Source organism: Pristis pectinata, chromosome 17 (assembly GCF_009764475.1).
Source record: "Pristis pectinata isolate sPriPec2 chromosome 17, sPriPec2.1.pri, whole genome shotgun sequence".
NCBI classification, from domain to species: domain Eukaryota; kingdom Metazoa; phylum Chordata; class Chondrichthyes; order Rhinopristiformes; family Pristidae; genus Pristis; species Pristis pectinata.
In genome coordinates, this window is record NC_067421.1 from 35,498,917 (window position 1) to 35,522,697 (window position 23,781).

The window sequence follows — 23,781 nt, forward strand, 5'->3', positions numbered from 1 at the left end:
CCAGATTTGTCAACTGCTAGCATACCAAGCCCAGTTCTAATTGTGAAAAAAATATATTCAAAGGGGAAATCTCTCCGTGGAATAACAAAAAAAGATTGCGGCGCCAACTATTTTTGGAGTTCAAACTACACTGTCCCACATAGTGAGATTACCTGCAGATAGCACGTAAAAATAGGCATAGTGTGGGGTATTTGCAAAGAAATTGTGTGTGTGTGTGTGTGTGTGTGTGTGTGTGTGTGTGTGTGTGTGTGTGTGTGTGTGTGTGGTGGGGGCTGGAATCTGCATTTTACCACTTCTTGTGAAAGAGATACAGATACTTCCTGAATTAATTGGCATATTGTTCGTTCAACACTTAACACGCAATCCGCGTTCCTCCGAAAAGTGAAATGGACAGACTGACTAATTGCACGATTCATTTCTCTTTACCCTGCGGTCCAGCGTAGAGCAGCGCCGGGACGAAAGGGGACTGGCGTTGTCCGAAATGCTTGAACTGTAACAAAACAAAGCGAGGTCCAAGCTGTCTCCATTTACAGGAAAAGCACGTTCGCAATTAGCCGCAGGCAGAGAGAGGGAAAGACTTAACGTGAGCTGGGAAAAGGCGAGCGGGCAAGCGGTATTAGATAGTCAGAGATTACTCCCAAGCCGCAGCCTGCCTCCGCTCTGCCCAGTTTCCAGCTGACAGCCCCGAAGCCGTGACGCAAAGAATCGATTCCCAGAGATGCGAAAAGTGGTTTAGATCTCTGGCTGGTTCCTAAACAAGGACTCCCACCCAGACTGCGAGTGAGAAGGGGGAGGAGAGAGAGAGAGAAAGAGAGAAAGAGAGAAAGAGAGAGGCTGCAGTCGCTGATCGCTACTGCAATTTCGGGAGAAACTACCACAGGAAGGAAGCTGAAGAGAAATCTTTCTAAATGTATAACAAATCCAAGGGATCCGGTGGAACTAGCGAGCCGAGGATGGTGTCTTTAGGAGCGGGCTACTCCGGCGCCCTATGGGTGTTTCTTGTACTCTTACTGTTAGGGACCCAAGCCCAGGTGCAAGGTAAGGCTCAAATCATTTTTAAATCTTCTGCTTCTCGTGTGTTGGAGTCTAGAGATTTCCCACCTAAAGTCATTTTCTACTTTGGCTAACCTGTCTTTGTGTCTGTTTCCCTTTTGGTCTTAATCTCTGCACGTATTTGTACAGTGTCACTTATACCCCTTTCCCCGCCCGTTATTTGTTCACCGTTTTTCAATTCGTTTTAACCTTGTCAGGCTGCCGTCAATTGTTCCTGAGCTCTGTTTTCTTTCCATTATGTTATACTTGTTCTTCGTAACTCCTCCCCCCCCCCTCCTCACCCACCGCCTCTCACAGCTCCGTCTCCCTTTCATCTTTCCTCAGAATTCTTGCGTTTCACTTAAAAGTCATAAGACACCAAAAAGATAAAGAGGGATCGGCCCACTTATCGCTCCTACTCGTTGACCGCGATAATGCTTACTACCTCTTGCAAGACCTCCTCAGAGTCTGGCACATTGATTCCGTGACTCTCTCGCAATAAAAACCGATCTCTCAGGAAGGTGTCTTTGCGGTGTAATTACCTTTGTTATCAAATACAAATAATATTTACCAGGTAGCATCGGCCTGCCGAAACCGGAAGAAATTTAACGACCTTCAAATGAAAGCTTTGTCTACTGCCCTATGAATACACGTTACACTGCCTCAGTGATTGAGAATGGAGCTATTGTTTGGTTGTTATCATGACACCGATTTGGGGCAGAATAGTTCCCTGTTTGCTCTGAAGATTCCCCTAGCATCCAATTAATGGCCCCTGCAACGGATTTTCACAACCACTGCTAGGTACAGGGTCTGGAGATATTCCGGTCTCCGTTTAATCAGGAGAGTCTGGATACTTTGTTTCTAAGTCTTATAATGTCTTAAAAGTAGAGTTACCTCGCGTAGTTTGCTGCATGTGTGTGCAATTTGGTTAATCTTCCAATGGCAATGGACGGCGGTTTCAGTACAGGGGGGTATGTGTGCAGAGCGCAGGTTATTCCCCGCCTGAAGAAAAATGTTTTGATTGTTGACCAACTTCTTGTTGCTTCCTCGATTCTGTCAGTTGCCCAACAAGGAATGTATAAGGTGATGGCGTAACATCCATTATACTGTCTCAAAACTGCAGGATCATCAAAGCAAACTACTTTGCGACAAAAGCAATAAAGTTTACCCTGAGGTAGAACAACCCAAGGACGCCGGCCATGGGTTGCAGTAAGAGTTATAATGCACCCACTTTAGTCTATGGTCAGTGCCAGTACTTCGTGTATGCTTGTCATTACAGCACAGGGCACTATAGTAGTCCATTCTGTGGTGACTTGTAATGGCCCAGATTTGCTTTCTGAAACAGATTGCTTCCGTCTAACCATTTGGATAGTTGCCAAAGAGTGGCTCGGGCGTTCTATTTTAATTTTATATTTCACAGTGTATTAATTCCAGCGTTCATATGAGACATGCAATTAGTCATAAAAGGATCTTTACTTTTGGGATGAACAAATAACTGGTTGTTCTGGATTTTGAATTTGATGAATTTGTGCCAGTCATTGAGTACCATGGACAGCGACCGAGTTTGCGACTCAGTTTCAGACCCAGAAGCGTGGACAGCTCCGAGGTCCTGCAGAGTGGGACTGGCAAAGAAAACCAGCGAAGCGTTCCCTGTTATGTGCTACACGCAGTGCAATATTGTGGTAGACACACCTCCCTAATTCTTTTTATTTCTGTAACGATACTGCTGTTATAAGGACCTTGTACCACATGCCACATAGCATATTTACATGCCTCGCGTAAGTGTACCCAGTTATAAATTGTGATTGAGAGCGGTGAACAGCGGTTCGAGTGCCACAATGCCAAGTGAGGCCAGAAATGTACGCAATATCAATCATGCGATTAGACCAGAGCCTCCGACTCAGCCTATTCTTCAGATGTGTTATTTTTCCAATGACTACCTCGTATCAATCCGCCCCCTTTTATAGTGTTCATTCACGCTGCGTGAATGGACCATCTCCTGCCTTGTTAAGAAATACCGTGAATAAAATAGGTAATGTATTATTTTGCAGTATCTCCACTACCGCTCCCGCCAACACTGAACACGTTGTCTCTTGAGGGGAGTATAGTGTCCCCGGGTATTCCGCCAAAGAGGTATGTTGAGCCATTGAGTTTGGGCCGGCTATTTTATGATGGTCAGAGCTGACGCCAGTTCTGTCTTCACCTGGTCTCCAGACATTGAAGAAAGGATTAGTGGATAACCATGGCCTGTGGAGACACTAGATACTGATTTAAACCCCTCACCCCACCTACAACCCCGCGCCTCGGGGGAGAAGCAGCTGTTAGTTCCACTCAGGGTGAGTACAGAACAAAAATCTAATCTAAGACCTTGTGACTCAGGATTGCACAAGATACTGCAATTTTCCACTAAGCCTTTGGGGGAGCTATTTTGCAACTGTCGGGCATATGTTCGTCACTCGAAGACCAGGGATGTAATAACAGTGTTTCCCCCTAATAATTCTGGGGACAATCCAAATGGGCAGCATCATTCCTGATTATGGGGAACTCCCACTGCCTCCGGGGAGAACCAAGCATTGATTGCCATTGATACACAACAAGATAAGATGACGCAACAAGGTGTTTATTACAAATAACCTATGATGTAAAATCGCTATCAACCTCTAAGAATTGAAATCATGATTACACTTGTCACAACATGACTCCATTTGTATAGAGGCAACCTTTGGATAGGCTTGTAATTTCCTGCTGTTGCTTTTAAACCCACGTTCTTGATTTTTCTGTTGCATTTGATTAAAATGAGTCACTTTGCAAATAAAGGGACATTAACGTCACAATGTTGTTTGTTCCCTTGCGTGTTTATGTCGAGAATTAAAGGCCAACATGTCATTGAAACAATGCTGCAAAATTGTTTTTGTTTAATTAAATAAAGCTTTGTAAAATAGGGGTAGCAAATCGGGGCTGCAGTATTTGTACAACTGAGCAGTAGAATGCAAATTGATAACTGATGTTTGGATGGAGGAGAGGGGGTATAGCAAGAAAGAAGGGAGATAGAGATGCACAAAACTATAGGGTAGAGGTAAAAATAAAAATAAGGCAAAGGAGGCTAAGAAACAGACAAGGAGAGCTAAATTTGAAAGTGAGGCTAGAAAATCAGGGCATATTCAAGAAAGCATCAATCTCTTATATAAATAATTCTGCCAACTAAATAGTTGAAAAGAGTGATGAGATAATTTGGTTTAGTTGTTGATTTTAACCAAAAATCAACAACTAAACCAAATAAATTATTTCCTTCATTCACTGAGATAACTATCAACAATTATTCCAGGACATTGATTGCATTTCCAATGGAGTCAGAGGATGTAATTAAAAATAAATCAAAATTTCAGAAGGAATGTTTTCGGAGAAGCTGAAGGAGGTAAAGGAAAATGTTTTTTCACACCTCATTGTCTAGTTATATTTAAATTAGAATCATACCCTTTTCTTCTCAGATTAGAACGCAAGAACACAAGGGCATAAGCCATGTGGTCCCTCAAACCTGCTCCACCGTTCAATAAGATCAAGGTTGATTGGTCTTGATCTCAGCTCCAGTTCTCTGCCTGATTCCCATAACCCTCGACTCTTTGTGGTCTAAATATTGTTATGTCTCAGTCCTGACTATATTCAATGGCATAGCATGCACAGTTCTCTGTGTAAGGAATTCCAAAACCCAACTACTCTTTGAGAGAAAAAAAAACCCTCCTCAGCTTCGTCTTAAATGGATGACCACTTACTCTGAAACTATGTTCTATATTCCTCAAGAGGGGAAACATTCTCTGAGCATCTACCCTGCCAAGCGCATTCAGAATCTAATTGGTATCAGTAAGGTCACCACTCATTTTACTAAATTTTCCCATGAGAGTAGGTCCAAGCTGCACAACATTTCTTCATACCGTAATCCCTTCATCCCAAGGATAAACTTTGTGAGCCTTTTTTTTTGACCTGCTTCCAATGCAAGCATAATTCCTCTTTAAGTAAGGACACCAAAACTATATGTTATACTCAGGTGTGCTCTCACTTGTAGCATGACTTCCCTTCTTCTATATTCCTCCCCTCTAGAAATAAAAGCCAACATTCCATTTTGCTTCCTGATAACTTGCTGAAACACATTGCTCTTGACCACCTGCTTTTCCTTCATGTAATGTAAAGTGTTTTTGTATTGATTTTAATAACTCCTGAAAGCTCTATCATTCTACCTTTCTGTATCTCTGCCTGCTTCACCGTCCTTTGTATCTCTTTGCTAGGATTTGTGTTAGATTTTTGCTTTTATTTACCCATTTTCTTTCAAGTTTATTTTGCCCATTCCACTTTCGTCATCCATAGATATTTTTGTCATGTGGAGCTATTTCCCCTGAGGGGTGAAATGATTCTGTATCACATTAAATTCTTTATTCAACACCTCATAGTGCTCGAGGTCTTCCTGAATAGCAGAATTTGCCAGTTTACCATGGTCAGTCCCACTGATAGCACAGCAGTTAGCTGAACCCAAACCTGGAACCCAAACCACTTTTGAACACTAGTTGAACTGGATCATATCATAATCATTATTAGGCAAACGTTCACACAGCATTAGGCTGCTAATTAAATCTGACTCATTACTTATTACTAAATCAAATAAGCCCTTCTCCCTAGCTAGTTCTAAGATACATTGATGGAGAAAACTACTCTGAATTCCCTCCAATTCACTAATTTTGAGATGCTATTATCCCAGTCTTAACAGAAGTTAAAATCCCCATCAAAGCCAAAGTTCATTTATTATCTGCTTGTCTAATTTCTGCATTTATGTATTCAGTCATAGCATGCAACATCTACCAGGGGGCCAAAACAAAATTTCCACCAGTCTTTTAATTCTTTTTCCAGTTTCTCTCTATGAAGTCTTTACTGCCTGCTCACCTCTCATTATTACAATTAGAATTTTAGAATTTTATTTACAGCATGGTAACAGGCCCTTCCGGCCCAACGAGTCCGCGCCGCCCATTTTAAACCCAAATTAACCTACCCGTACGTCTTTGCAATGTGGGAGGAAACCGGAGCACCCGGAGGAAACCCACGCAGCCACGGGGAGAACGTACAAACTCCTTACAGACAGCGACGGGAATCGAACCCGGATCGCTGGCGCTGTAATAGCGTCGCGCTAACCGCTACGTTACCGTGCCGCTCATCATTAATCAATTACTAAAGGCCACTCCTCCACCTTCTGCCATTTTCCCTGTGTTTCCTGAAGACCCTGGAGCATGGTATATTTAGTTTTCAATCACGATGTTCTTGCAGCCACATTTCAGTAATGTCTACTAAATAATACCCCTCAAGTATGTGGGGTGAAAACCACATACCGTTCTGGTCAGCATCATTGCAGAAACGATGTGATTGCACATGAAAGACATGAAAATAGGTGGAAATGTTGACAGTGAGGATAGTCCTAGGTCACAGAATGACATTGATGGGCAAAGGAATGACAGATGGAATTTAATCCTGATAAATGTGAGGCTATGCACTTTGGGGGGGACTAGTAAGAGTAGGACATATGCAATGAATAGGAGGGTCCTGGGAGCACTGAGGAACAGAGACACCTATGTGTACATTCCAAGAGTCCCTGAAGGTAGCAAGGTGATGAAGATACGCATGATATTTGTCTTCATTAGCCAAGGCTTAGAACATAAGAGCAGCAAGGTTATAACAAGATCTCTTTATTAGTCACATGTACATCGAAACACACAGTGAAACGCATCTTTTTGCCTAGAGCATTCTGGGGGCAGCCCGCAAGTGTCGCCACGCTTCCGGCGCCAACATAGCACGCCCACAACTTCCTAACCCGTACGTCTTTGGAATTTGGGAGGAAACCGGAGCACCCGGAGGAAACCCACGCAAACATGAGGAGAACGTACAAACTCGTTACAGACAGCGGCCAGAATTGAACCTGGGTTGCTGGCACTGTAATAGCTTTGGTTAGGTCACAGTTGGAGGACTGAGAACAGTCCTGGTCACCACACAACAAGGATGTCACAAGAAATTCTGGGCACGCTGGAATCTGGAACAATACACAAAAAATGCTGGAGGAACTCAGCAGGTCAGGCAGCATCCACGGAGGGAAATAAACAGTCGACGTTTTGGGCCAAGACCCTTCATCAGGACTGGAAAGGAAGAGGGCAGAAGCTGGAATAAGAAGGTGAGGGGAGGGGGAGGAGCACACGCAGGCAGGTCATAGGCAAGTCCAGGTGAGAGGGGGAAGGTAGTGGGTGGGGAGAGGGAGAAGATGTAATAAGCTGAGAGGTGACAGGTAGAAGAGGCAAAGGGATGAAGAAGAAGGAATCCGGTAGGAGAGGGCAGTAGACCACTGAATAAAGGATGGCGGACAGAAGGAGAGGAGATTGGCAGCTCATCAGGGGGGGGGAAGGGAGCCACAGGAATAAGGGAAGGCAAAGGAGTGGGGGGGGGGGAGGAAAAAGAAGGGGCGGGGTTACCAGAAGTTAGAGAAATCGATGTTGAGGCCATCACGTTGGAGACTCCCAATATGAGGTGTTGTTCCTCCAACCTGCATCTGGCCTCAACGTGGCAGTAGAGGAGGTCGTGGACAGACATGTCAGTGTGGGAGTGAGATGTGGAGTTGAAGTTGGTGGCCACCGGGAGGTCCTGGCTATTGCCAGGATGTGATTGCACTAGAGACAGTGCAGAAGAGGTTCATCAGGATGTTGCCTGGGATGGAGTGTTTCAGGTATGAAGGGTGACTGGATAGATTGGGTTTGTTTTCCTTCGAGTGCAGAAGGCTGAGAACCTGGAAGAGGTAAATAAAGTCATGAAGGTATAGATAGAGTAGGTTGTAAGAAATCTTTCCCCATTACAGAGATGTTTAAAGTAAGAGGCCTTAGGTTTAAGGTAAGAGGTGTGTACAAGATGATAGGAGGAATAGATCAGGTAGACAGTCAGAGACTTTTTCCCAGGGCGACAATGGCTAATACGAGGGGACATAATTTTAAGGTGATTGGAGGAAGGTATAAGGGGGATGTCAGGGGTAAGTTTTTTACACAGAGAGTGGTGGGTGCATGGAAGGCATTGCCGGTAGAGGTTGTGGGGGCAGATACATTAGGGACATTTAAGAGACTCTTAGATAGACACATGAATGACAGAGAAATGGGGAGCTATGTGGGAGGGAAGGGTTAGATAGATCTTAGAGCAGAATAAAATGTCGGCACGACATTGCGGGCCGAAGGACCTGTACTGTGTTGTAGTGTTCGATGTTCTGTGCTCTAGAGTGGTTGGAATCTGTAATGCACTGCCATGTGTGGTGGAGACAGATGCTCTTACATTTCAGAAATAATTGAATCACCAAGGCATAAAGACTACAGAACAAGTGCTGGTAAATGGGATTATTATAGATGGGTACTTTATTGTTAGTGTGGATATGATGGGCAATAGAACCTATTCTGTGCTGTATGATGCCATGAAGTCAAAAAAACACGAGTTAGCATCATCCCAGCACTACATCTGTAGTCCTGCAGGTCCTGGTCCTTCCAGTACACATCCAAATACTGTTTAAACATGATGAGTGTTCCACCTTTTCAGGCAGTGAGTTCCAGACCCCTTCCACATTGCGGGCACCATGACCTCTGTGGTAACTTTTCTACGATTCTTGGAAATAGATTTTACGGCTGCAGTTCAGTTATTTTGTTCCTTACACTCCTGCCTCTACATAAGGAACACTTATTTGGATCACATCGGTGAAAGAGGGTCTAATAAACCTATTGAAGGTTTGTTGAGAGGAACTCAGTGCAGATTTATGTGAGGGAGGACCTGGTTATTAAATATGGCTATATCCTATTGCTGGAGAGACTTACTTTGTATTCTCCAGGGCCACATAAGTGATTTGACCCCAAGGTAAGAAATCATTGGGATGGGAGATGAAAATCTGAAGCAACTGAAAACTGATTAAACCAGAAGGTGTAAAGGGGCTGTTGTGAATAGAGCTCTTTGGGCACAAGTAGCAGTCACTCTTGAGGTGGGAGATGCAGGTCAGAGGATGCAGTGGGTGCCAGAGTTGGTGACACGTTCCTGTAATCTGGCCTACATTTATCTCTTACCCGACAAGTTGTTGAAATGTCGTGGGATCTATCTATTTGCACATTGGCTGGCAACATTGCAGCAGAGGCAACATTTCAGAGGGTATCTCATTGGCTCTTATCCATTCTGGAATTACCTGACGTCACTAAAGGTACAATAGAAATTCATGCTCTTTGTCCTTTCTTTCCAGTGTGTGGAAATGATTTGAAATGATAAGAAAATCTGTTATTTTTAAATCATATTATATTTTCTTATGGCAAAGATGATGACCAGTTGGGCCATCTCGTCTAAGCTGGCTCTGAGAGCATTCCCATCCGTCCTTTCCCTCACTTATTTCCCTCTAATCTATTCTCACTCACATGGCTGTTGACTCCACCCTGATTTTCCTGTTACCCACGTGCACTTGGGGTAATTTACAGCAGCCAATTAACCTACAAGCACGTCTTTAGGATGTGGGTAGGAAATGGAGCACCTGGAGGAAGCCTACATGTTCACCGGGAGAACGTGCAAACTCCACACAGACAGCTCTGGGTGCTCCGGTTTCCTCCCACATTCTAAAGACATACAGGTTAGGAGCTGTGGGGATGCTATGTTGGCACCGGAAGAGTGGCAACACTTGCGGGCTGCCCCCAGCACATTCGCAGTAATGCAAAAAGACACATTTCACTGTGTGTATCAATGTACATGTGACTAATAAATAAATATCTTATCACTGGAGCTATGAGGCAGCAGAACTAAATGCTGCACCACTGTGCTACCTAACTAGAACAGCAGTCTGAACCAAATAGTAGGTGAGGGGTAAATCAAGATCACATGGATTGGAACATATTGGATAGAGGTATTCATAATCTGGGAGTATTGTGTGCAGTTCTGGTCACCTAGCTATGGAAACGATGTCATTAAGCTGGAAAGGGTGCAGAAAACGTTCACAGGGATGTTGCTGGGACTGGAGGCTTGAGTTATAAGGAGAGACTGGATAGGATTGGGCTTTTTTCCTGGAGCATAGGAGGCTAAGGGTGACCTTGTGGAGATATGTAAATCTTGAGGGCATAGATAAGGTGGATGGTTGCAGTCTTTTTCCGAGGGTAGGGGTATCTAGAACTAGAGGACATGGGTTTGAGGTGAGAGGGGAAAGATTTAAAGGGGACTCTAGAAGTAAGTTTTTCACGCAGAGGGTGGAGGGTGTATGGAACGAGCTGCCAGAGGAAGTGGTAGAGGTGGGTACTACTACAATGTTTGTTGCGGAAAAGTATCACACGGACTCGGCAGGCATCTGCTTCAGTAATCTTTATTGTAGCATGATATCACGGAGAGCTCAGACCCCTAAAGGCGGAGTTCCACAGCTCTGCCCAACTAAGAGATTACAACCTTTATTTATATTACAAGAGTACGTGACTACAAGCATCCAAGCACAAATAGCAGAAGTGAATAGCAGAAATAAATGGCAGAAGTGAGTAACCATGGTTTCAGCCTTAGTCTAGCACTTTTGAGGAACAAAGTATAATTAGATTGCAGCATCCTGTGTGGCGGACAAGACCCAGGACATTACCATACATGGGGAGCTCCTTGGCTATCAGCAGAACAAAAGTTAACGTTCTAGCTCCACTCCTGAAGAAAATCGAGAATATTATCAATTGTCTTTCACATTTCTCCCACAATGTTTAAAAGATGTTTAGATAAGTACATGGATCAGAAAGGTTTAGAGGGATATGGGCCAAGTGCAGGCAAATGGGACTAGCTCAGGTAGGCAACTTGGTCGGCGTGGATAAGTTGGGCCAAAGGGCCTGTTTCTGTGCTGTATAACTTGAACTCGATATTTAACAAATGACACTCAGTTAGGTTTGGTGTGGTTTATTTATCAGTAAACATTGATAAATATCTCCTTCACCATACCTTCACCCCTCAAGATTTTAAAATGTCACCCCCTCAGCCACCTACGCTCCAGGGAAAACAGCCCAATCCTATCCAATTGTTTGAACTGGTTCTGCACCCTTTCCAGCTTAATTACATCCTTTCCATAGCTAGGTGACCAGAACTGTGCACAATACTCCAAAATTATGAATACCTTTATCCAACATGTTCCAGTCCATGTGATCTTGATTTACCTCTTATCTAGTGCCTGGTCCACCCTGCTATTCTAATAAGGCAGCCCAGTGGTGCAATTCCTAGTGCTACTGCCTCACAGCTCCAGAGACCCAGGTTCAATCCTGACCTCTGGCACTGTCTGTGTGGAGTTTGCACAATGAAAAGAATTTTCAGGTTTTGTGAATCAGAATTCATTAATGCGTGTGAATGGCAATGAGTGATGCAGGTCTTTACCCCTCTGTTTCAGGATAGAATTGTCAATCATTTATTCAGTCAGGTGTGGACATTGGAATTGCAGCTGAAAATGATCACGGTACACAGTTGTGTTTTCCACCGATTAAATCCTGAGAATATTAGTCTTGTTGTTGAAACCCCCAATTTTGTGCAAGCTTGAAAATTGAAATCAATAAAAATTGTAATACATGCCTAAAAATAAACATAGATATTATCTGTTGAAATTAATAAAACATAAAAATTGAATTCCGCCAAGCCAAAATTTAAAATAAATAGTTTGAGCAGCTGTAATGTAATGAGATCAGGGAAGGCAAATGATCAATAAGAATACAAAACAGGCTACAAAAAACAACTCAGGAATGCATATCGTTCTTGGTAAATTCAGCAACCAAGCTGGTGGTCAAAAAAGTAAATATTTAGGGTGGTGTACAGGGTGCTAATCAAATGGGTTGCTTTGACCTGGATGGCGTTCAGCTTCTTGAGAGCAGCAGCCATCCAAACAACTGGAATATTTAATAATACATCTGATTTGTGCATTATAGATGGTGGAAAGACTTTGGAGTGTCAAGAGGTAAGTTGGTCAACACAGGTTCCCAGTCTCTGATCTGTTCCCGTAGCCACAGGTTGTATGTGGCTGTCCAACTGAGTTTCAGGTCAATGGTCATCTGGAGGGGGACATAGTGGTAGTTTTGCCATGAGAGATCAAGGTAGGAGGTTCAACGCTTTCTTGGTGAAGTAAGTCATTGCCTGGCAGTTTTAGACCACAAATATTACTTGTCACATCAGCCCTTGCCTGAATGTGGTCTAGCTTTTGTTGCATGAAAGCATGGGCTGCTTTATTTGCTAAAGAGTTGTTAGTGGAATTGAAATTGAGCAAATGTCAATGATCATCACCAGTTCCAACCTTTGGATAATGCCCTTTGTGGGAGCTTACTGTGTGTAAATCTTCTGCACTGCTTCCTGTGCTAAAACAATGATTTCATTTCAAAGGTATTTGATTGGTTGTAAAGAGCTTGCTGCTGTCCTGAGAGAAGTAAGATTTATATATGCATATCACTTGTTTTATGAGTTTGTATTATGTCTGTAAAGGCATCGTGATTGGTGAAACAATATGCAGACATGGGGCAGAAAGCAGTAAAGAATCCTGGTTTGGGGAACTTGATCAATGGGACAAGTTGGAAAATTACTTGGGACAATAATGAACACTGCTGGAAATGTTCAACAATTAGAGCTGAATCTCTGGACAAGTCAAAGTTCCAGATGTGGATCGATAAACAGAACTGGAAAAAATAATTGTTGATGAGTATTTAGAGAGGAGCCAATGAGGGGAAGAGGGAGGGAGAGCACTATCGCACACACACGAATAGCCACACACTCTAGAGGCAGAGGATACCGGCTGAAGGTGGAATGGTGAACAATTTGCCCCTGCTTCATTCAGAAGGGATAAAAAAACAAACTGATAGAGGAACTTAGCAGGTCAGGCAGAATCTGCAGAGGAAATGGACAGTCGCCGTTACAGGTCGAGACCCTTCATCTGCACCAGAGTTCCTCCAGTAGTTTGGTTTTTGCTCCAGATTCCAGCATCTGAAGTCTCTTGAGTTTTCATTCAGAAGTAATTGTGATGAATGAGCCACCCAGGGATAAGGCAGAAGCAGAGTGTGAATATAGTTTATGGAAGAATCGAACAGCTGCTTGAGGAAGTTAATAATTTGTCTTTGGATCTATTTGGAAGTTCTGCAGAAATTTCCTAGCCCTGCACTCCTGGTTTATGAATGACTATCTCAATAGGCCTTTGAGTTGGGAAGTTTAAGCTTACCTACCCTGAATTCATTAAGCAAAGCACCCATGTTTCTCACCTCTAGTAGCTGATTAAACAATATGGATTATTAAACAATAATGACTTATTAAACAATGTAATACGGATGGGGAATGATGCACACAGCATAGGTTACTGCAAAGGTTAAAAAAATAAGCAAAACACAATGGAGATATTTAAAAAGTGAAATTGCTTAGTTCTAAAAGATCATATGTACTAACTATGCACATCTGTCATATAGGAACATTGCATATTCTGTTGTTGAAGTCTGCAGAGGAAATTTGAATACTGCTTATGCTGAAGGCTTTAAAAAGAAGTGACATTTTTACGCAACTGCCAGTTGAGATGTATGCTGATCTTCAGTCACAAACATATGATTGGCATGTGAATAATTGCATTCAAGAAAGCCCTCAGGAACCCTTTTTTTTGGTACAGTTGAAATTCAGAGAGCTGCAACTGAATGAACAGCCATTTCCTTAGTTGGATTAAACAGTTGCCAAAGGAAAATGTATTGCATCATCAAAGCACAAGCAGTTACACAGCTCAAGCGCAAAAAATTATGGCCAGGATTTTGCTTCTGTCATGTCAGCAATTGTGTCGGTGCTTGTTGTCATTACACCTTGAAATTAACAAGAAACAGCGCGTGCACAGTTGTAGACAGATATCCCAAAACTGCTGTCAGTGATTATCTGCTCCTCCATGGTGATTTGCTTGCTTGTATTTTCCGGCATAAGCTCTAGAACCAGTAAATTGGTGGAAAGTTCAGTTACTTACAAACTAGTCTGCTGTAAGATACTGTGAAAATGTTACACTTTGCTCTGTAAACTGTAAATAATGTACAATGTCATATTTACTGCTTAGCAGACTCTAATCCTAAAAGAAATAATTTATGTGTCTGAATTGCAATGCACCATGATAAATATTTCAGAGTTATTGGAATATGTATTTTTAACTTTATTGAAATATTTTTAAAAATTCTAGTGTGGAGAGCTACCCACCATAGATACAGGACCAGGGTTCAAATCATTCAGTTAGTTATAGCATTGTTAACATCATTTGATGTTTTGGGAAACTAAAATTTTATAAAGCCAATAATTACTACACAAGTTTAAACATTACAAAATTATAAAACAAAGAGCCTCAGCAATAAAAATAACCAAATAAGATCAAAATAACCACCACCAAATTACATATCCATAAAAATAAACCTTAAAATGTCAATAGTCCCTATATTGGGGCCCTTGAAATTAGAGTGGAAAATGCCTTAAATCCCTAAATTATAAAGTATTTAAAATATCGGATAAAAAATGTGTTTATTCTTCCTGGTTTGCTGTCTGTCTGAATTCTTCAATGTGATTGGCTGCTTTGTAGCCTGATGTCCTAACGATTACTTGTTGCCAAGGAGCAGAGATCCCCTTGAATTAATTATGATTTTCACACCTCAGTAATCACAAGGTTGTTGTGGGCCTATAAGTTTTGTCTTTTTGTTAAAGAAATCAATTTATAAGTAACAGAAATTACATTTCTACAGTGTTTAAGATGTGAATCATCAGTTACAGCATGTCAGATTATTTTATGATTCCACTCCTGGAATTTCAGTCCAGTACTGAAAGGCCTGGATAGAGTGGATGTGGAGAGGATGTTTCTATTAGTAGGGGAATTTAGGATCCGAGGGCACAGCCTCGGAATAAAGGGACATCCCTTTAAAACTGAGATGAGGAGGAATTTCTTCAGCCAGAGGGTGGTGAATCTGTGGAATTCGTTGCCACTGAGGGCTGTGGAGGCCAAGTCACTGGGTGTTATTTAAGGCAGAGATGGATAGGTTTTTGATTGGTAAGGGGGTTAAGGGTTACAGGGCGAAGGTGTGGTTATAAAAAAATCAGACATGATTGAATGGTGGAGCTCAATGGGCTGAAGGTCCTCATTCTGCTCCTATATTTTATGGTCTTTTGGTCCAGATGAAGGGCCTCGACCTAAAACGTCGACTGTCCATTTCCCTCCACAGGCACTGAGTTGCTTTTGTTTTTTTTACACACTCCAGATTCCAACATCTGCCATCTCTTGTGTCTCTGGACTGTTCTTTACTGTTGATCTGATTGTTATTTCATTTTTACCCCCTTGTAAATCATCAGTGTCTAAACCTTTGTTTTCTTTCCTCCTTTTAAGATTTAAGATTTAAAATTCACCTCATTAACCATACTTTTGATACCTAAGAATAACTCCTTGGGTAAATTATGGTTAAATTGTATTTAATAAGTACCTCTGTGAACTGCCTCAGATTTTTTTGTTATATTTGAAATATTATAGCAAAATAAATTGTTTTAATTTGATATATAGATTGCTGAGTGGGCTTCTTCTCTATTTCGTAAATGTAGACGGGGGCCAGGTCCATTTTAATAACATTGAAATTCATACTGCATTGAATAGCAGTTTATATAATGTAATGCATTACATTTACTTTAATCATCCATGGAGACTCAGTGTCTGCAGTCTGATGAGTGTTCTTCATGGAAACATACAGTGCAGGAACAGGTCCTTTGGCCCACCGAGTCTGGTCCAAGCATTAACCAACCTCTTACACTAATTCTACATTAATCCCATTTTCTCTTCTCCCCACACTCTCATCAACTCCCCACCCCCCAGATTCTACCACTCCCCTACACACCAATTTGTGGCCGATTAACCTGTCCTGATGGAGAGTTCCAGCTCAAAACATCAACAATTCCTTTAGCCTCCCAACAGTAGCTGCTAGACCCACTGAGTTCCTCCAGCAGATTGCTTACTGCTTCAGAGTAACATCACGTCTGAATGAGGGAAAAGGATTGCCACCATGTGAGTGTGTCCGACTAATTTATCGTCAATTAGGGTATCGATCCTAGCAGAATCCAAACAAGAAGTAAGCAAAATATAGCAGATGCTGGATATGTTTGAGATAAACCCAGAAAACATAAAACACAAAATGTCAAGGAATATCACTGGAGAGAAGAGTAGATGTTTTAGGTCAATGGTCAATGCCTCTCATGTTAATCAGGTGGTTTACAGCAAGCTGGTGAACATTTTGCTCACAGCGCCGTGAATGGAAAACTCAGTAGTCTGTGGTCAGTAGGCATCGCATGCTGCTGAGGTGATCTTTCCTTTATCCACACTGCCATTAAATATTTCACCATGAAAATCGAGCGAGCCTGAGCTGAGAGCAGAATGTGGGCTTGGGCGTTGCAAGAGACAGATACTCTGGAGTGCAGATGACAGTTATGGGTGGTTGAGGGTGAGCTTGGGGCCAATCACTGGTTGGGTTGTTAGTTGGGTTGAGTATTGGCTACCAGGAATCAGTGGGTGGTAGGATTGTTGGTTGAGGATGTACAAACATGAGTCAGAAGTGTCTGTGGCTACCGTGGAAGAGGCTTGGTGGTCAGGGCTGTCAGGGTAGTTGAGCAGATCATTGTGTTAGACACCAGTCATGAGATTGGGAAATGGGAACGAAAGTCAAAGTCGAATTCGAGTTTAATGTCACAGAAATACATGTATAGGATAAGATAAGATTTCTTTATTAGTCACATGTACATTGAAACACATAATGAAATGCATCTTTTACATCAAGTGTTCTGGGGGCAGCCCGTAAGTGTCACCACGCTTCCGGTGCCAACATAGCATGCCCACAACTTCCTAACCCGTACGTCTTTGGAATGTGGGAGGAAACCGGAGCACCAGGAGGAAACCCACGCAGACACGGGGAGAACATACAAACTCCTTACGCACAGCAGTGGGAATTGAACCCTGGTCGCTGGCACTGTAATAGCATATGAAAAACTTACTTGCAGCAGCATCACAACCATATAATGTTAAAGACACAATATTCACAAGTAAGACATAAATTATACAAGAAAGGATACAATTAGAACAAAATAAAAACATTGCAGTGCAAAGTGGTCAAAGTGGTCATACTGTTGCTATACTGAGGTAGTGATTAGGAAGATATTGGGTATGAGGAAGAGCCAAAAAGGCACTTACAGTAAAGGGAACCCACCTGTTAGACTTAAACCTGCTCAGGTTCCCCACCTTTTAGGCTAATTGAAGCTGGCTTCACAGACACTGTGAAAACTTGCTTCCACATAAGTGGTCCATGGAAAATGAAAGCTGCACCAGCACAGAAGGGGCAGAGTGTACTGCAACACGTGTGTCAAGAACCTTTGTGCATTACCCCTTCAGATGCTTGTTAGATTCATGCAACTCACAAGAAAACCTTCACTCTCAATTACAAGAACAGAAAATGCTGGAAATACTCAGCGAGTCAGGCCACATGTGTGGGAAGAGAAACGTTGTCAGAAATTAGTCACTGCTTCTGAAAAGTTAACTCTGTTTCACTTCCCACAGATGCAGCCTGACCTGCTGAATATTTCCAGCATTTTTCTGGCTTTTATTTTAGATTTCCAGAATCTGTGGCTTTTTGACTTTCATTCACTTTCAATTTTTTTTTATTGAAATTTTATCCTGCGGTGCACAAAAACATAGCACTACATTCATCCAATTGCAAAGTAATAAATTTCTTAGAAGAATAGGATAATCACCTGAAGTATTGCAGAAACTGTAAAAATTCATAGTGTGCTGCATCTCCCGCCTTCCAATTCCCCAAAAGGAAAAAGATTGCAATATACATAGATGCTGTGTAACCTTTCTCCTTATCTGTTCGCCTGTCATCATCAGGTGGAATAAAAAGTTACAGACCTAATCCTTCCTTAACGTGTCAACATCAGAGGTGAGACATTTAAAAGGACATCGGATGGTGCGTATTCAGAATGAGCTGCCAGGAATAGTGGTTAAGGCGGGCACATTAGCAACATTTAAGAGCCATCTAGATAAGTATGTGGATAGGAGAGGTTTAGAGGGCTAACGTCCAAACGCGGGCAGATGGGACTAGCTCGCAGGGCAACACAGTCGGCATGGACGAGTTGGGCTGAAGGGCCTGTTTCTATGCTGTATAACACTAATGTCCCAAATTAAAATTCATGTGACCAACCCAAGATTTCAATCAGTAGAATTACCCTGAATCAGGAACTTTAAGATAACTACGGTATTAGTGAGGTCTTTGCAAGGGAAGCATTTTAAGATGAGGTACTGTTAGATATCTTACTCATATTAAACTACTGTTTCTAGGTGTCATTGGTTTTAGATTTTTTTAAAATTACCTATGTAGCCCAATATTTAACTAAACGTCAAATCATTCACGTTATAGACCTGAGTTAGGGTGTTAGAAGTTCTGATGGAATACTGATAAATGGATATTGTTAAAATATATCACACTTGGCCCAGTGTATTTAGGAATTACACAACAAGATAATTAGTTTATGTTTGTTTTTAGTTCTGCGCCCCGATGAATTATTTCTTTCACGTAACTTGAACCCCTCCCCTCAGACCCACCTCACCCTTCAAATAATTTCTGCATCTCCTTTCCAAAAGATAACAGAGAAAGAACTTACATTTTAACAGCATAAAATAAATAGCCACTCGGCACTGTTTTACTATTGAGTGAAATCACTCTTGGGCTGTGATTGAACTTCATTCTCAGCAGGACAGGGTACATCCAATAGAGTTAGTCTTTGAGGTTGTTAGCCTTCAAGTTGTATTGTACATCACAACTTTGAAACAGCCCAAAGTGTCTAACAATTGATTATGCTTGAAGTGTTTTCATGGTTGTTATCAAGGCAACTATGTTTGACAATTAATATGCACAACAAAGTCTCACAAGCCTAAAGTGAATGAATGATGGATTAATTTGCTATAGAACACAGTAACATAAGAAATAGAAGCAAGAGTAGGTCATTCAGCCCATTGTGCAGGCACTGCCTTTCAGTAAGCTCATGGCAGGTCTTCTACTTCAACACCACTATCCCCATATCTTCTGAGTGCCCAAAAATCCACCCATCTCTGCTTCCACAGGCACTGAAGTAGAGAATTCCAACGATCTGCAACCTACTTGATGAAATTTAGAGTCATAGAGTATTACAGAAAAGAAACGGGCCCTTGGGCTCATCTAGTCCATGTTGACCTGATGTTCTGCCTTGTCCCATCTATCTGCACCTGGACCATATCCCTCCAAACCCCTCCCATCCATGTACCTATCCAAAACTCTCTTAAATGTTACAATTGAACCCACATCTACCACTTCTGCTGGCAGCTCATTCCACACTCGCACCAACCTCTGAGTGAAGAAGTTCCCCCTCAGATTCCCCTTAAATATTGCACCTTTCACCCTAAACCTATGTCCTCTAGTTCTAGTCTCACCCAACCTTTGGGGAAAAAGCCTGCATGCGTTCATCCTATCTATACTCCTCATAATTTTGTATACCTCTGCAAGATCTCCTCTCATTCTCCTGCACTCCACGGAATGAAGTTCTAACCTATTCAACCTTTCCCTATAACTCAGGTCCTCAAGTCCCGGCAACATCCTTGTAAATTTTCTCTGCACTCTTTCAAGCTCATTGATATCTTTCCTGTAGGTAGGTGACGAGAACTGCACACAATACTCTAAATTTGGCCTCACCAATGTCTTATACAACTTCAACATAACATCCCAACTCCTGTACTCAATGCCCTGACTTATGAAGGTCAAAGTGCCAAAAGCTCTCTTTATGACCCTATCTACCTGTGATGCCACTTACAAGGAACTATGGATCTGTATTCCAAGGTCCCTTTGTTCTACCGCACACCTCAGAGCCCTACCATTCGCTGTGTGAGTCTTACCCTGGTTTGTCCTTCCAAAGTGCATCACCTCACACTTGTCTGCATTAAATTCCATCTGCCATTTTTCAGCCAATTTTCCTAGCTGGTCAAGATCATGCTGCAAGGTTTGATAGCCTTCCTCGCTGTCCACTATGCCCCCAATCTTGGTGTCATTTGCAAACTTGCTGATCCAGTTTACCACATTATCATCTAAATCATTAATATAGATGATAAACAACAACGGACGCAGCACCAATCCTTGCGGCACACCACTTGTCACAGGCCTCCAGTCAGAGAGACAACCATCTACTACCACTCTCTGGCTTCTCCCGCTAGGCCAGCGTTGAATCCAATTGGCTGCTTCATCCTGAATGCCAAGTAACCTAACCTTCTGGACCAACCCCTCATGCGGGACTTTGTCAAAGGACTTGCTAAAGTCCATGTAGACAACATCCACCACCTTTCCCTCATCAACCTTCTTGGTAACCTCCCGAAAAACTCGATAAGATTGGTTAGACATGACCTACCACACACAAAGCCATGTAGTCTATTCCTAATCAGGCCCTGTTTATCCAAATACTTATATATCCTGTCCCTTAGAATGCCTTCCAATAATTTACCCACAACTGACGTCAGGCTCACCGGCCTATAATTTCCCAGCTTATTCTTAAAGCATTTCTTGAATAATGGAACAACATTAGCTCTCCTCCGGTCCTCTGGCACCTCACCTGTAGCTAAAGATGTTTTAAATATCTCTGCCAGGGCCCCTGCAGTTTCTGCACTAGCCTCCCACAAGGTTGGAGGGGACACCTTGTCAGGCCCTGGGGATTTATCCACCTTCAATCACCTCAAGACAGCCAGCACCTCCTCTTCCGTAATCCTGATACGGTCCATGGCCTCACTACTCTTTTGCCTCGGTCCTATAGTCTCTGTGTCCGTCTCCAGGGTAAATAGGGATGCAAAAAATTCATTTAAGATCTCCCCCATCTCTTTCAGATCCATGCATAGATGACCACACTGATCTTAATATACATTTAGAAACCCTTGGGATTCTCTTTCACCTTGTCTGTCAGAGCAACCTCATGTCCTCTTTTTGCCCTCGTGATTTCTCTCTTAAGTGTTCTCTTGCATTTCTTATATTCCACAAGTGCCTCATTTGATCCCAACTGCCTATACCTGATATGCTCCTCCTTTTTCCTTACCAGGGCCTCAATATCCCTCAATAACCAAGGTTCCCTAAACCTGTTAGCCTTGCATTTTATTCTAACAGGAACATACAGACTCTGTACTCTCAGTGTCTTACTTTTGAAAGCCTCCCACTTACCAAGCATCTCTTTGCTGGAAAACGGCCCACCTCAGTGCATGCCTGCCAGATCCCTTCTGATGCCATCAAAATTGGCCTTACTCCAATTTAGAATCTCAACCCGAGGATCACTCCTATCCTTCTCCATAACTATCTTGAAACTAATGGAATTATGGTCACTAGGTCCAAAGCATTCCCCTACAGACACTTCTGTCACCTACCCTGTCTCATTCCCTAAGAGATCTAGTATGGTGCTTTCTTCAGTTGGGACCTCTACTTATTGATTAAAGAAACTTTCCTGAACACATTTGTCAAACTCTATCCTATCCAATCCCTTTACAGTATGAGAGTCCCAGTCAATATGTGGAAAGTTAAAATCACCTACTATCACAACCTTACTTTTCTTGTATCTGTCTGCTATCTCTCTACAAATTTGTTCCTCTAAATCCTGCTGTCTATTGGGAGGTTTATAATATAGTCCCATTAATGTGGTCATCCCTTTCTCCTCATCTGTGGCCTAAGAGAGGGATGTTTTACCATGACTTGATGATCCCTAGATAGGTAAGTCAATTGGCTAGGTTAAATTACTTATAATGTGTAAGTGAGCGTAAGACTGGGGATGGAACTGATGGGAATGTGAGGAGAATAAAATGGGATTAGTGTTGGACCAATGTATTTAAGGTGAGAGGTGGAAAGTTTAAGAGAGATGTGTAGGGCAAGTTTTTACACAGAGAGTGGTTGGTGCCTGGAATGGGCTGCCAGAGCTGGTGGTGGAAGCAGATATGATAGAGACGTTTAAGAGGCTTTCAGACAGACACATGAATATGCAGGGAATGGAGGGATATGGATCATGTGCAGGCAGAAGAGACTTAGTTGAAATTGGCATTGTGTTTGGCACAGACATGGTGGGCCGAAGGGCCTGTTCCTGTGCTGTACTGTACTGTTCTATGCACTAATGTAAGTGGGTGGTTGTTGATTGGTGCGGACGCCATGGGTTGAAGGGCCTGTTTCCTCGATGGGTTGATCTATACTCTCCAGGAAGGCAAACTAACCCCTCAGCATCCACCCTTGTCAAGCCCAATGAGATCGCCTCTCATTCTTCTAAGCCAGAAAATCCTGCTTTCTTACTTCAAGTTCTAATCGTATTTTATTGGGAAAGAATGGAACATTTTGATTTGAAGTCAGCTTTTGGATCATTATTCTGCTTGATTGAGGAATAAATTCAATTGAAATTCAGCACTAGTCCTGTTACAAACACATCTGCTAAATGAATAAGAAGTGAAAATAATTCCAGACAACATTCTACTCACTTCCACTGCACTCACTCCTAGTTGAATGCAGGCACCATAGTGTAGGGCAGGCATGGTAGTGTAGCGGTTAGCGTAACGCTATTACAGCGCCAGCGACCCGGGTTCAATTCCGGCCACTGTCTGTGAGGAGTTTGTAAGTTCTCCCCATGTCTGCGTGGTTTTCCTCCGGGTGCTCTGGTTTCCTCCCACATTCCAAAGACGTACGGGTTAGGAAGTTGTGGGCATGCTATGTTGGCGCCAGAAGCGACACTTGCGGGCTGCCCCCAGAACACTCTACGCAAAAAGATGCATTTCACTGTGTGTCTCGATGTATATGTGACTAATAAAGATATCTTGTCCTAATCTTGATGGAAAATTTCCTGCCCATAATTTTATTTTCAGTCCAAATCAGGGAATTAGATGAAATTTTTTGTGTTGCATGTTTTACTCATCTCATGGGGAGATAAATGACAGTTGTAGAACCATCTAAGTTGACCACCATCCTGGTTTGCTGTTCCTTCTTTGTTGCTGGGCCTATATTGTGGATCTCACTCTCCAACAGCTCGAAACAATGCTCGAAGGTGGTTCACCCTCACCTACTCAAGGGATGATCAAAGACAGGCAATAAATTCTGGCCTCGTCAATGACACTCTCATCCCATGAATTAATAAACAAAAATGTCTACCAATGCAGAGAAATTTTGCTACAATCAGAAGATTTCACTTAGAGGAAAACAATAAACGAAAATGTTAAGCATTTAAGACTGAAATAAAATGTGCAGTCTGCACACCAGAAATGAATATTTGTCATAAAAGTAGAAAATGCTGGAAAATCTTGGCAGGTCTGGCAGCACCTATGGACAGAGAAACAGTTAACATTTCAGATCAAAAAGTCTTCATCAGGACTGAGAGAGAAAACATGTTTGTAGTTGTTTGATATAGGTTTAACCTCAACTAACCACCTAATCCGAACTGCAGCATTAACCACCAGGGAAACGATCTTGCAAAATTTCAACCCTGCACAGTTCAAAGCCCCCCTTAAAATTTGTGAAGGGATTTTAAGCAATAGAATTTAATTAAGGCTCCTTTTCTTCAATGCACAACATTATTTTATGTTCAAGATATCTCAATATGGGAAAATGGAAATAGTTCCAGCCTCCCTGTGTCTGAAGAAATTCTTTTCTCACCCTTTTTTTGCAGTTTAAAAGGAACTTT

At 42.3% G+C, this 23,781-nt stretch overlaps 1 protein-coding gene across 2 annotated transcripts in view; it reads left to right on the top strand.

The window, feature by feature from the left end:
* Positions 1-278: 278 nt before the first annotated feature.
* Positions 279-23,781, top strand: part of LOC127579662 (seizure 6-like protein) — a 213,451-nt gene continuing 189,948 nt past the window's right edge. For both annotated transcript variants that reach the window (XM_052032610.1, XM_052032611.1), the window contains exon 1: positions 279-1,038. In XM_052032610.1, coding sequence (XP_051888570.1) covers positions 909-1,038 — 130 coding nt within the window. In that variant the 5' untranslated portion in view covers positions 279-908. The remainder of the gene's footprint in view (positions 1,039-23,781) is intronic.